Source organism: Coregonus clupeaformis, chromosome 17, assembly GCF_020615455.1.
Source record: "Coregonus clupeaformis isolate EN_2021a chromosome 17, ASM2061545v1, whole genome shotgun sequence".
Classification (NCBI taxonomy): Eukaryota; Metazoa; Chordata; class Actinopteri; order Salmoniformes; family Salmonidae; genus Coregonus; species Coregonus clupeaformis.
The window spans coordinates 68,206,340-68,220,063 of record NC_059208.1 but is presented as its reverse complement, the minus strand read 5'-3'; the positions used below and the strand labels follow the sequence as shown (position 1 = coordinate 68,220,063).

General features: G+C 45.1%; 1 protein-coding gene across 1 annotated transcript in view; it reads left to right on the top strand.

The window, feature by feature from the left end:
• LOC121586919 (teashirt homolog 1-like) overlaps positions 1 to 9,341 on the top strand; it is a 29,928-nt gene extending 20,587 nt beyond the window's left edge. Inside the window, exon 2 of the mRNA XM_045226470.1 lies at positions 5,654 to 9,341. Coding sequence (XP_045082405.1) covers positions 5,654 to 9,048 — 3,395 coding nt within the window. The 3' untranslated portion in view covers positions 9,049 to 9,341. The remainder of the gene's footprint in view (positions 1 to 5,653) is intronic.
• Positions 9,342 to 13,724: the final 4,383 nt, after the last annotated feature.

The following is a 13,724-nucleotide window of genomic DNA, read 5'->3' as shown; positions in this document are numbered from 1 at the left end:
CTCAATACGGTGCAGTCGTCCTGTCCCCTTTGCAGAAAAGCATCCCCAAAGAATGATGTTTCCACCTCCATGCTTCACGGTTGGGATGGTGTTCTTGGGGTTGTACTCACCAGGTGTCTGGTTAGACTGTAAACTCTCCTTCCAGACTCACATAAAGAATCTCCAATCCAAAGTTAAATCTAGAATTGGCTTCCTATTTCGCAACAAAGCCTCCTTCACTCATGCTGCCAAACATGCCCTCGTAAAACTGACTATCCTACCGATCCTTGACTTCGGCGATGTCATTTACAAAATAGCCTCCAACACTCTACTCAGCAAATTGGATGTAGTCTATCACAGTGCCATCCGTTTTGTCTCCAAAGCCCCATACACTACCCACCACTGTGACCTGTACGCTCTTGTTGGCTGGTCCTCACTACATGTTCGTCGTCAAACCCACTGGCTCCAGGCCATCTATAAATCACTGCTAGGCAAATCCCCGCCCTATCTTAGCTCATTGGTCACCATAGCAGCACCCACCCGTAGTCTGCGCTCCAGCAGGTATATCTCACTGGTCATTCCCAAAGCCAACACCTCCTTTGGCCGCCATTCCTTCCAGTTCTCTGCTGCCAATGACTGGAACGAATTGCAAAAATCTCTGAAGCTGGAGACTCTTATCTCCCCCAATAACTTTAAGCATCAGTTGTCAGAGCACCTTACCGATCACTGCACCTGTACACAGCCCATCTGAAATTAGCCCACCCAACTACCTCATCCCTATATTGTTATTTAATTTGCTCTTTTGCACCCCAGTATCTCTATTTGCACATAATCTCTTGCACATCTAGCATTCCAGTGTTAATACTATTGTAATTATTCTGCACTATAGCCCATTTATTGCCTTACCTCCATAACTTGCTACATTTGCACACACTGTATATATATTTTCTGTTGTATTTTCTGACTTTATGTTTTTTTTCTTTACCCCATATGTAACTCTGTGTTGTTTTTATTGCACTACTTTGCTTTATCTTGGCCAGGTCGCAGTTGTAAATGAGAACCTGTTCTCAACTGGCTTACCTGGTTAAATAAAGGTAAAATAAAATAAAATAAAATCCTTCTTCTTCCTCCAAACACGGCGAGTGGAGTTTAGACCAAAAAGCTCTATTTTTGTCTCATCAGACCACATGACCTTCTCCCATTCCTCCTCTGGATCATCCAGATGGTCATTGGCAAACTTCAGATGGGCCTGGACATGCGCTGGTTTGAGCAGGGGGACCTTGCGTGCGCTGCAGGATTTTAATCCATGACGGCGTAGTGTGTTAATAATGGTTTTCTTTGAGACTGTGGTCCCAGCTCTCTTCAGGTCATTGACCAGGTCCTGCCGTGTAGTTCTGGGCTGATCCCTCACCTTCCTCATGATCATTGATGCCCCACGAGGTGAGATCTTGCATGGAGCCCCAGACCGAGGGTGATTGACCGTCATCTTGAACTTCTTCCATTTTCTAATATTTGCGGCAACAGTTGTTACCTTCTCACCAAGCTGCTTGCCTATTGTCCTGTAGCCCATCCCAGCCTTGTGCAGGTCTAGAATTTTATCCCTGATGTCCTTACACAGCTCTCTGGTCTTGGCCATTGTGGAGAGGTTGGAGTCTGTTTGATTGAGTGTGTGGACAGGTGTCTTTTATACAGGTAACGAGTTCAAACAGGTGCAGTTAATACAGGTAATGAGTGGAGAACAGGAGGGCTTCTTAAAGAAAAACTAACAGGTCTGTGAGAGCCGGAATTCTTACTGGTTGGTAGGTGATCAAATACTTATGTCATGCAATAAAATGCAAATTAATTACTTAAAAATCATACAATGTGATTTTCTGGATTTTTGTTTTAGATTCCGTCTCTCACAGTTGAAGTGTACCTATGATAAAAAGTACAGACCTCTACATGCTTTGTAAGTAGGAAAACCTGCAAAATCGGCAGTGTATCAAATACTTGTTCTCCCCACTGTACATGTTTGCGTGTGAGTGACTGTGAGAATGTCTGTCTGTTTTTGTGTATGTACTGTATACTTAGGGGGGGTGGGGTGTGTGTGTGTTGTGTGACAGCAAAGGCCCGGTAGTGTCCTGCCGAGGTGTCACCTGTCTGAAGGAAGCCCGTGCCAAAGTGACAGGCTCGTCTCTGGACGCAGATGGCCTCGCTCTCCCTCTCCTCTTCACAGCTGTCACACGTCCCTTCTGTGTTTGACACACACATTTGCACACACACATACTGACACACACACTCAGTGACAAACACACACATGGGTTGTCTGATACATAGACAAAAACACACATGAACGTACTGAGACACACAAACACACAGGGACAGGCCTGATTGATACATGCAGAATATCTCCTTAGCACACCAGGTGGATAGATACGCATAGATGCTTACACACCCACCCACCCTCACTCTTATACACACACACACACAAACACAAATGCACACCTTTCATTTTTATCTCGCTGCCTCAGGTTACAGTCGATTTCACATATGACCCACCAAAGACAAACTCACACCTCTCCTGCTTACACCTTAACACATCTTCTTTCCTTTTTTGTCTTTACAAACGTATTTTCTCTTCCATTCTCCATGGCAGCACAAAGTGGGCTTATTCTTCTTTTCTCTTTTGTTGACTGACAACCACAACAGACGTCCACCCCTCTCCCTATTTTAATCCTTCCCCCCTCCCCCCTCTCTCCCCCCCACCTTTCTCCGTTGTTCTGAGTGACGCTTGAAAGCGGGCGGCTCAATGCGCCGTGTCAGCATCTCCCCGTCGCTGATTGCCTTATTAGCCGCCGGTGACACCGGGAGCTTTTTTTCCCCTCACAGATGGCTAAAAAGGAGGGATAAAAGAAGGAAAAAATGAGGGATAAAAGCAGGAAAAAATGAGAGAGAAAAGGCTTGTTTGTGGACACTTGACACCCACCACCCTGACACTGACACATGATTTGACACTGATGGTTGTCGAGGTGGAGGCAGCAGACTGGGGATGTCGGGGGAAGTACGTGTGTGGGGGGAGGGGGGGATCTGGGATGAGGTGTAGGTGTGTGTGTGCAGGAGAAGACTGGCATTGTTTTTAGAAGTGTCAGGTTGTTTTGTCTGTCCCTCTTTACCCACACCGCTCAGTCAGAGCTAAGGGTAATTATAGTGGAGACGCACATTTATTTTTTGGTGTGTTCTTCAGTGTGATGAGCTATTTAGAGACAGTGAGAGAGTAAGAGTGATGGGAGAGTTGTCAGTGCTTTGAGGTAGTCAACCAAACGCTCCAAATAAATGAAATACGGAATGCTCTTGACAATGGAAGTACTGTTGACATTTGTTGTTGTCATTTCTTTAATTTGATTATATGTGAAAGGGTGTAATGTGGGGCTCTGGGATAGGCCTAGTTATAGTATTGGATAGATAGAGATTCCAGGTATTATGTGAGCAAAGGTGTAATATTACCTTTTGTGTGTATACAGTACCCGCTAGCGTTGGATGTTCGTACACATTTATACCAGCACACACACGCAGACACAGAGAGAGACACACATATACACACACACACACACACACACCGCAGTCACAGTTGCTTATGGCCGTCCAGCTTCTCCCAGGCAGCAGTAAATGGCAGCTCACAAACATCAGGTATTATGTCTTCTCCGATTATGGGCCTGAGCGGCATCCGTTGTTCAGGAGCTGACAGCACATCTGCCTCCTCGCTAGAGACTGATACTGGCACATTGGACAAGCATCTTATGGGAAAGGATAGAGTGAACTGCCCGAGCACTGTCTCCGTCTGTCTGTCTCTGTATCTCTTTCACTCTCTCTCTTTCTGGCTCGCTCTGTCCTTTTCTCTATTTACAGTATTTCTCCTTTATGATTACCATTACAACATGGAACGTGCGTAATGTAGAAACATGACATAATATTGTGAGTTTGATAGTTGTAAATGTGTTCCTCTACAAGTGTTTATTTGCTACTTAGTGCAGTTTAGAGACAGTTGAAGTCTGACATTGTCTCGAAGTCCAGAGGGCCTGGATTTCTACTTGAGAGACGGTTGATGCTGGTTATAGGCTTATTCTCAAAGTACAATTTCTGCCATGATTCCTGCATGGCTACAGGGGTTGGAATCCCATGTTTGTCTGCCATTTAAAGATAACCACCCAGGCAGCTGATCAACACAGGTAGTGCCTTGTTAAGTACTCAGTCGCGTGGCTTTCATTCACTTTCCTTAATGGTCATTAAATAAATGGTGTTTCTTCTCTCTCTTGTTGTGCCCCGACAAAGAGTTCCATTATTCCCTTTTCGAGGCTGACAACACTTAAAAGTGTAAAAGCCAGAGGAAAATGCAGTTTCATTAGCCACATGCCATGCTGTTGTTACTTATTATACATTTAACTGTTCTTTATCTGATGAAAGGCCACATAAGGATTGCATCATCTTTTTGGTGTTGAAGAAAAAATTACTTTATTTTATATAAACATATGGGTCAAAGGTGTCGTTTTTCCGCAATTCTGATTTTAAAAATGAGTATACTAAGAGTATACTATAGTATGTAGAACCTTGATATAAGAGTCATTCTGTGTGGAGAAAGAAAGTATACTCAGAACTCACGCCCTCATCCTCTATGGGTAACACTCTGTTTACCCTCCCCCGCAAGCCGGCACACTCCACTCCCTGAGAACTAGTACAGCATGGATGGTGACAACATGTCATGTCATTTCCAACGGCGATTTCCACACGTCACGCTGTGAGGACTTCCACTGCCGATGCAAACTCTATGCCAGCCCGGCCGAGGGCCTGGCACGCTCACCCACTATCGCACACTTGACGGGCAGGGTGTGAGTGGCACAGTGGCAGCAGAGACTGGATCAAAGTCAGAGAGAGTCAGTGCCCTCCAACTAGAAGAGAGGAAGCCATTTTAGTACATAAACTGGCTTGTGGCTGTTGTGGTCACCTTTTTACTGGGCAGTCTAATCATTTGAATATTTGAAATAGATAGGATTTAAGACTGTGAACTTTCTTTTGCATATTTGTATTCAACAGTGTACATCTAGTATATAGTGTATGATAACTTGCAGTTAAGACATCAAAGCACTACAGAGCAACAAACATGAGAGTTATAACATACTGTAGGTAGGCTACTGACCTTTTTTGTCAAAGGCAGTGGACTCTGTTGATTAATATATATCTTCTGCTTTGGGAACCTGTTTTCCATCATGTAGAATTTTGCTTGTGTCCCTAGTTTTTGAACTCGAGGGGAAATATTTATCTTGCTCATCTGTGTTCTCCTTTACCCTTGCTGAGCCGTAATGTTCGATACCTTCGTTAGGCCGCACAGTGAAGGGGACTATCTATCATAGTCAAGATATGGATGTTTGCCACTTTATAATTGCAAAGCTGTGTCCTCCGCCAGGACTATTGACAAAAATATCTTAAGAATCATTACACTCACCCACTCTTTACACATTCAGAGATGCACACATGCATGCATGGTATACACATATTAAACGCACATTATGGGATACAAACATCGAGAATCTTTATACACATCAGATGGACACATATGACCAATTTGAGTGGTGCCAGTAGGAATGTTCTGCCCCAATGAGTTGCCTGATGTCCCTTTTTTCTCTCATCTTGTGTTTTTCAGCTTATGGGGATGAGGACGATTTTAAGGCTGATGACAAGATCGATGAGGAGCACCTGCAAGACGACGGCCTCTCCTTAGATGGCCAGGACGGCGAGTACCTCTGCAACGAGGATGATGACGCCGGGGACCGATTCAGCTTCCAGAACTCCCCGCTCAGCAATGGCACCAACCCGGACGCCGGCTACGCCTCTCCTCTCAGCGATACCAGCGACCAGCTTATCGACTTCCAGAGCACTCCCTCCAAGGACAGACTGGACAAGGAGGAGGCAGTCAGAGGAGGAGTAGACCACCTAAAGGTCCCCAATGGCATGTCTCTGCAGGACAACCTGGCGCAGATGAAAGCCGTCTATGCAAACCTGATCTCGGACGCCTCTTGGTCCAGCATCACCAAGGACATGCTGAGAAGTAACAGCAACAAGGTCATCAGTGTGATCAGCAACAGCAATGGAAGCAGCCACAAGGGGAGCAACGGTATCCCCAACAGTAATGCTGTCAGCCTTGTGAACAATAATAACCACACCAACAGCAGCAGTGGCACCTCTGCCCCTACCAACACTACCAGCAACACTACCGCTACAAGCACCGCTAACTATAACAACAATGACACTGGTGTCAGCACTGGTAGCACCGGTGGAGTGACCTACGACTGGCACCAAGCAGCTTTGGCCAAAACCCTGCAGCATACACCATACAACCTCCTCCCCGAGCCGAGCCTCTTCAGCACTGTGCAGCTGTACCGGCAGAACAACAAGCTCTACGGCCCGGTGTTCACCGGTGCCAGCAAGTTCCGGTGCAAGGACTGCAGCGGAGCCTATGACACGCTGGTGGGGCTCACGGTACACATGAATGAGTCAGGCCACTACCGTGATGACAACAAGGATAAGGAGGAGGAGCGGGGAAAGAGGTGGTCCAAGCCCCGTAAGCGCTCCCTCATGGAGATGGAAGGCAAGGAGGATGCTCAAAAGGTGCTCAAGTGCATGTACTGCGGCCACTCCTTTGAATCCCTGCAGGACCTGAGCGTCCACATGATCAAAACAAAACACTACCAGAAAGTGCCTCTCAAAGAACCCATGCCAGCCCTCGCCTCAAAGCTGGTGCCACCTACCAGAAAAAGAGCATTTCAGGACTTGGTGTCCCCGTGCTCACCAGAGTCTGTCCACAACACACATGGTGTACACCTGGGGGAGACCACGAAAGACCAGAAAGTGGTTAACCCCTATGTCACAGCAAATAACCGCTACGGCTACCAAAATGGTGCCAGTTATACCTGGCAGTTTGAGGCGCGCAAGGCCCAGATCCTCAAATGCATGGAGTGCGGGAGTTCCCACGACACCCTGCAACAACTGACAGCCCACATGATGGTCACAGGACACTTTTTGAAAGTGACCAACACAGCATCCAAAAAAGGGAAGCAGTTGGTATTTGACCCCCTGGTTGAGGAAAAGATACAGTCCATTCCTCTCCCTCCGACCTCTACACGACTCCCTGCACCCAATGTGAAGTCAAAGCCCGATTCTCCTCTCCTGCACTCCTCCCCCACTGAAGAGAAAAGGGAGGGACATGAGGAGAAAATGGAGATGAGTGAACCAGAGAATAAGATCAAAGAGGAGAAAGAGGATCTGACTGAGAAAGGCGAGAAAGCTGGCAAGGCTGGTCATTACAAGTATCTCACAGAGGAAGACCTGGAGGAGACTCCCAAAGGAGGTCTGGATATTCTGAAGTCCTTAGAGTTCACAGTGTCAAGTGCAATCAGTAAGGCCCAGACTGGCACGCCCACCTGGGGTGGTGCTGGCTACCCTAGCATCCACGCTGCCTACCAGCTCCAGGGGTCTCTGAAGTCCTCCATGCAGAGTGTCCAGGTGGTTCAACCCTTGTTCAGCACTAGCAGCTTGAAGGTGATGTCCTCTGACTCCAGCAATCTGATCCATTCCCCGATCAGCCATTCCCCACCTCCAAGCCACAAGAACAATGTGCTGGCCATGGAGGAGCTGGTGGAAAAAGTCACAGGGAAAGTCTCTGTGAAGGAGGAGATGACCTCAGAAAATAAATGCAAAGTGAGCTCTGCCAAGTCACCGTCCCCACTGTCCAAGGAGAGGAAGGGGTCACCCAAGCCGGATAGCCTCAACAAGCCAGTGAAAAACATTGCTGTAGAGGATAAGAGAGAGCCTAGAAGCAGAGGGGGAGAGGCAAAAGACAGCAAAGTGGATCCGCCAAAGAAGAATGGGACAGACGTGCCAAAAACGGCAGTCAGCAATGGCTGTAACAGCTTGGGAATCATCACTGATCATTCACCTGAGCAGCCTTTTGTCAACCCTCTCAGTGCGTTGCAGTCCATCATGAACAATCACTTGGGAAAGGCCTCAAAGACAGCCACCCCCTTTCTAGACCCTCTGGCAATGCTGTACAAGATCAGTAACAACATGATGGAGAAGCCCATGAACAACTCAACTCAGGTCAAGCAAGTTGAGTCAATCAATCGATTCTATGACAATGACGACCAGCCCATGGACTTGACAAAATCCAAAAACACTAACGGAAGCACCGCTAACAGCACCTCCACTACGTCAAACAACACTACCAACTGTAATACCAATAACAGCAACAGGCCCATCCTCTCAAGCTTGTCTGAATCTCTCTCGTCCCCTTTACGGGAAAATGCTTTGATGGACATCTCCGACATGGTCAAGAACCTGACCGGCCGTCTGACACCCAAATCCTCCACCCCATCCTCCATCTCGGAGAAATCTGACGCGGACAACAGCGCCTTCGAGGATGGCTTGGAGGAGCTCTCTGCAGTCCAGAAAAGGAAAGGACGGCAGTCCAACTGGAATCCTCAGCACCTCCTTGTCCTTCAGGCCCAGTTTACCTCCTGTCTCCGGGAGACGTCTGATGGCAAGTTCGTCATGACTGACCTAGGCCCCCAGGAGCGGGTCCACATCTGCAAGTTCACCGGCCTCTCCATGACCACTATCTCTCATTGGCTGGCCAACGTCAAGTACCAGCTGAGGCGGACAGGCGGGACAAAATTCCTGAAAAACATTGACTCGGGCCAGCCCCTGTTTCTCTGCAGTGACTGTGCCTCTCAGTTTAGGACTCCTTCCTCTTATATAAATCATTTGGAGTCCCACTTAGGCTTTAGCATGAAGGACCTCTCAAAGCTTTCCATAGATCACATTATAGAGCAGCAGGCAGTTACCAGAATGATAACCGAGAAGACGTTCAGTTCCCTGGGACTTAATGAGGAAGACTCAGGCTCTGCATTTCAGTGCAAGCTGTGCAATCGGACCTTTGTCAGCAAGCATGCAGTCAAGCTGCACCTTAGCAAAACGCATGGCAAGTCGCCGGAGGACCACCTGATCTTTGTCACTGAACTAGAAAAGTTTGATAAAGAATAAATGAGGTGGACAAAAGCTGATGGCATGACTGATTACTGAATCGTTGCACTATATCTCAATACTGCACTGCATCTTAACTGAGACTTTGGAATCAGTCCGAAGTAACTGCTGTCATAAAACTGGACCATGTTCTGTTTTGGATTTTATTTCATTTTTAAATTGAACACACATTTTGCAGATTATTTATATGATCTTTAGGATCTTTTGTCTGTGCATTTTTTCAGTGAATTAAAGGGATACTTCAGGATTTTGGCAATGAGGCTATTTATCTACTTTCCCAGAGTCCAATGAACTCGTGGATACAATTTTTATGTCTCTGTGTCCAGTTTGAAGGAAGTTAGAGGTAGTTTCGCGAGCCAATGCTAACTGGCGTTAGCGCAATGACTGGAAGTCTATGAGTATCTGCTAGCATGCTAGTAGATACCCATAGACTTCCAGTCATTGTGCTAACGCTGGTTAGCATTGGCTCGAGAAACTACCTCTAGCTTCCTTCATACTGGACACAGAAGCATAAAAATGGTATTCACAAGTTCATCTGACTCTGGGGAAGTATACTGAACAAAAATATATAAACGCGACATGTAAAGTGTTGGTCCCATGTTTCATGCGCTGAAATAAAAGATCCCAGAAATTTTCCATACGCACAAAAAGCTTATTTCTCTAAAATGTTGTGCACACATTTGTTTACATCCCACTTAGTGAGCATTTCTCCTTTGCCAAGATAATCCATCCACCTAAAAGGTGTGGCATATCAAGAAGCTGATTAAACTCCATGATCATTCAAATAAAATCAAACTTTATTTGTCACATGTGCCGAATACAACAGGTGTAGACCTTACCGTGAAATTCTTACTTACAAGCCCTTAACCAACAATGCAGTTCAAGAAAGAGTTAAGAAAATATTTACCAAATAAACTGAAGTAAAAAGTAACACAAAATAACAATAACGAGGCTATATACAGAGGGTACCGGTACCGAGTCAATGTGCGGGGGTACAGGTTAGCCGAGGTAATTTGTACATGTAGGTAGGGGTAAAGTGACTATACATAGATAATAGACAGCGGGTAGCAGCAGTGTAAAAACAAATGGAGGGGGGGTGTCAATGTAAATAGTCCGGGTGGCCATTTGATTAATCGTTCAGCAGTCTTATGGCTTGGGGGTAGAAGCTGTTAAGGAGCCTTTTGGTCCTAGACTTGGCGCTCCGGTACCGCTTGCCGTGCGGTAGTGGAGAGAACCATCTGACTTTCCTCTGACACCGCCTAGTATATAGGTCCTGGATGGCAGGAAACTTGGCCCCAGTGATGTACTGGGCCGTACGCACTACCCTCTGTAGCGCCTTACGGTCAGATGCCGAGCAGTTGCTATACCAGGCGGTGATGCAACCGGTCAGGAGGCTCTCAATGGTGCAGCTGTAGAACCTTTTGAGGATCTGGGGACCCATGCCAAATCTTTTCAGAATCCTGAGGGGGAAAGGTGTTGTCGTGCCCTCTTCACGACTGTCTTGGTGTGTTTGGACCATGATAGTTCGTTGGTGATGTGGACACCAAGGAACTTGAAACTCTCGACCCGCTCCACTACAGCCCTGTCGATGTTAATGGGGGCCTGTTCGGCCCGCCTTTTCCTGTAGTCCACGACCAGCTCCTTTGTCTTGCTACACAGGTGCACCTTGTGCTGGGGACAATAAAAGTCCACTCTAAAATGTGCTGTTTTGTGTCACAACACAATGCCACAGATGTCTCAAGTTTTGAGGGAGTGTGCAATTGGCATGCTGACTGCAGGAATGTCCACCAGAGCTGTGCTGAGGAGTATTTATGTCTGTAATAAAGCCCTTTTGTGAGAAAAACTAATTCTGGTTGGCTGGGCCTGGCTCCCCAGTAGGTGGGCCTGGCTCCCAAGTGGCCCTCCCAGGCCCACCCATGGCTGCACCCCTGCCTAGTCATGAAATCCGTAGATTAGGGACTAATGATTTTATTTCAATTGACTGATTTCCTTATATGAACTGTAACTAAGTAAAATCTTTGAAATTGTTGCATGTTGCATTTATATTTTCGTTCAGTATAGATAAAGGGCATCATTTCCAAAATCCCAAAGTATCCCTTTAAGATGAAACTAACATTTTAAAAAATGTTGACCAAAACCGCAAATTCAGAAAATATATGAATGATATGAAGGTGTTTAGTTGTTTACAACTAATCATATTGGAAACATACATTAAGAGAAAAATGAATTCAGATTTCTGCACTTTACAGAAGTGCATTTGTGCTACTATGAAGAGGTACACATTAGGATTGTTAAAATAAACTCCATGCCACGATGACATTTAAACATTTCGATTCTCTCTTCTCAACATTGCGTATGGGATTTAACATTTTAAAGGATGATATGTAGGCCTAATGGCAAACTACAGAGAGAACAGAATACTCATGTTTATATTTTCTCCTCATACAGTGTTTTTTTCACTAATCAAGTACTATTTAATGGTGGTATTGACATTTGCTTTGATACCACTTTTATTTTTATTATTTTGTGCAGCTTCAGTTTCAACTTGTAAATGAAGTTTAAAAAGGATACATATAAATGATCAGCAAGTATGTGTAAGTGTATGTCATCTTGCTATTTGCAGCAGCTCCACATTCTTTGTACTGTGTGCATTTTTATATTGTCATTTTATAGAGAAATATGGGAAAAAATAAATATACAATTAACTATATATATATATATATATATATATATATATATATATACAGTGGGGAAAAAAAATTTTAGTCAGCCACCAATTGTGCAAGTTCTCCCACTTGAAAAGATGAGAGAGGCCTGTAATTTTCATCATAGGTACACGTCAACTATGACAGACAAAATGAGAATTTTTTTCTCCAGAAAATCACATTGTAGGATTTTTTATGAATTTATTTGCAAATTATGGTGGAAAATAAGTATTTGGTCAATAACAAAAGTTTCTCAATACTTTGTTATATACCCTTTGTTGGCAATGACACAGGTCAAACGTTTTCTGTAAGTCTTCACAAGGTTTTCACACACTGTTGCTGGTATTTTGGCCCATTCCTCCATGCAGATCTCCTCTAGAGCAGTGATGTTTTGGGGCTGTCGCTGGGCAACACGGACTTTCAACTCCCTCCAAAGATGTTCTATTGGGTTGAGATCTGGAGACTGGCTAGGCCACTCCAGGACCTTGAAATGCTTCTTATGAAGCCACTCCTTCGTTGCCCGGGCGGTGTGTTTGGGATCATTGTCATGCTGAAAGACCCAGCCACGTTTAATCTTCAATGCCCTTGCTGATGGAAGGAGGTTTTCACTCAAAATTTCACGATACATGGCCCCATTCATTCTTTCCTTTACACAGATCAGTCGTCCTGGTCCCTTTGCAGAAAAACAGCCCCAAAGCATGATGTTTCCACCCCCATGCTTCACAGTAGGTATGGTGTTCTTTGGATGCAACTCAGCATTCTTTGTCCTCCAAACACGACGAGTTGAGTTTTTACCAAAAAGTTCTATTTTGGTTTCATCTGACCATATGACATTCTCCCAATCCTCTTCTGGATCATCCAAATGCACTCTAGCAAACTTCAGACGGGCCTGGACATGTACTGGCTTAAGCAGGGGGACACGTCCGGCACTGCAGGATTTGAGTCCCTGGCGGCGTAGTGTGTTACTGATGGTAGGCTTTGTTACTTTGGTCCCAGCTCTCTGCAGGTCATTCACTAGGTCCCCCCGTGTGGTTCTGGGATTTTTGCTCACCGTTCTTGTGATCATTTTGACCCCACGGGGTGAGATCTTGCGTGGAGCCCCAGATCGAGGGAGATTATCAGTGGTCTTGTATGTCTTCGATTTCCTAATAATTGCTCCCACAGTTGATTTCTTCAAACCAAGCTACTTACCTATTGCAGATTCAGTCTTCCCAGCCTGGTGCAGGTCTACAATTTTGTTTCTGGTGTCCTTTGACAGCTCTTTGGTCTTGGCCATAGTGGAGTTTGGAGTGTGACTGTTTGAGGTTGTGGACAGGTGTCTTTTATACTGATAACAAGTTCAAACAGGTGCCATTAATACAGGTAATGAGTGGAGGTCAGAGGAGAAGAAGAAGAAGTTACAGGTCTGTGAGAGCCAGAAATCTTGCTTGTTTGTAGGTGACCAAATACTTATTTTCCACTATAATTTGCAAATAAATTCATAAAAAAACCTACAATGTGATTTTCTGGAGAAAAAAATTCTCAATTAGTCTGTCATAGTTGACGTGTACCTATGATGAAAATTACAGGCCTCTCATCTTTTTAAGTGGGAGAACTTGCACAATTGGTGTTTGACTAAATACTTTTTTTTCCCACTGTGTGTATATACAGTTGGGAGAACAAGAATTTGATACACTGCTGATTTTGCAGGTTTTCCTACTTACAAAGCATGTAGAGGTCTGTAATTTGTATCATAGGTACACTTCAACTGTGAGAGACGGAATCTAAAACAAAAATCCAGAAAATCACATTGTATGATTTTTAAGTAATTCATTTGCATTTTGTTGCATGAGATAAGTATTTAATACATCAGAAAAGCAGAACTTAATATTTGGTACAGAAACCTTTGTTTGCAATTACAGAGATCATACGTTTCCTGTAGGTCTTGACCAGGTTTGCACACACTGCAGCAGGGATTTTGGCCCACTCCTC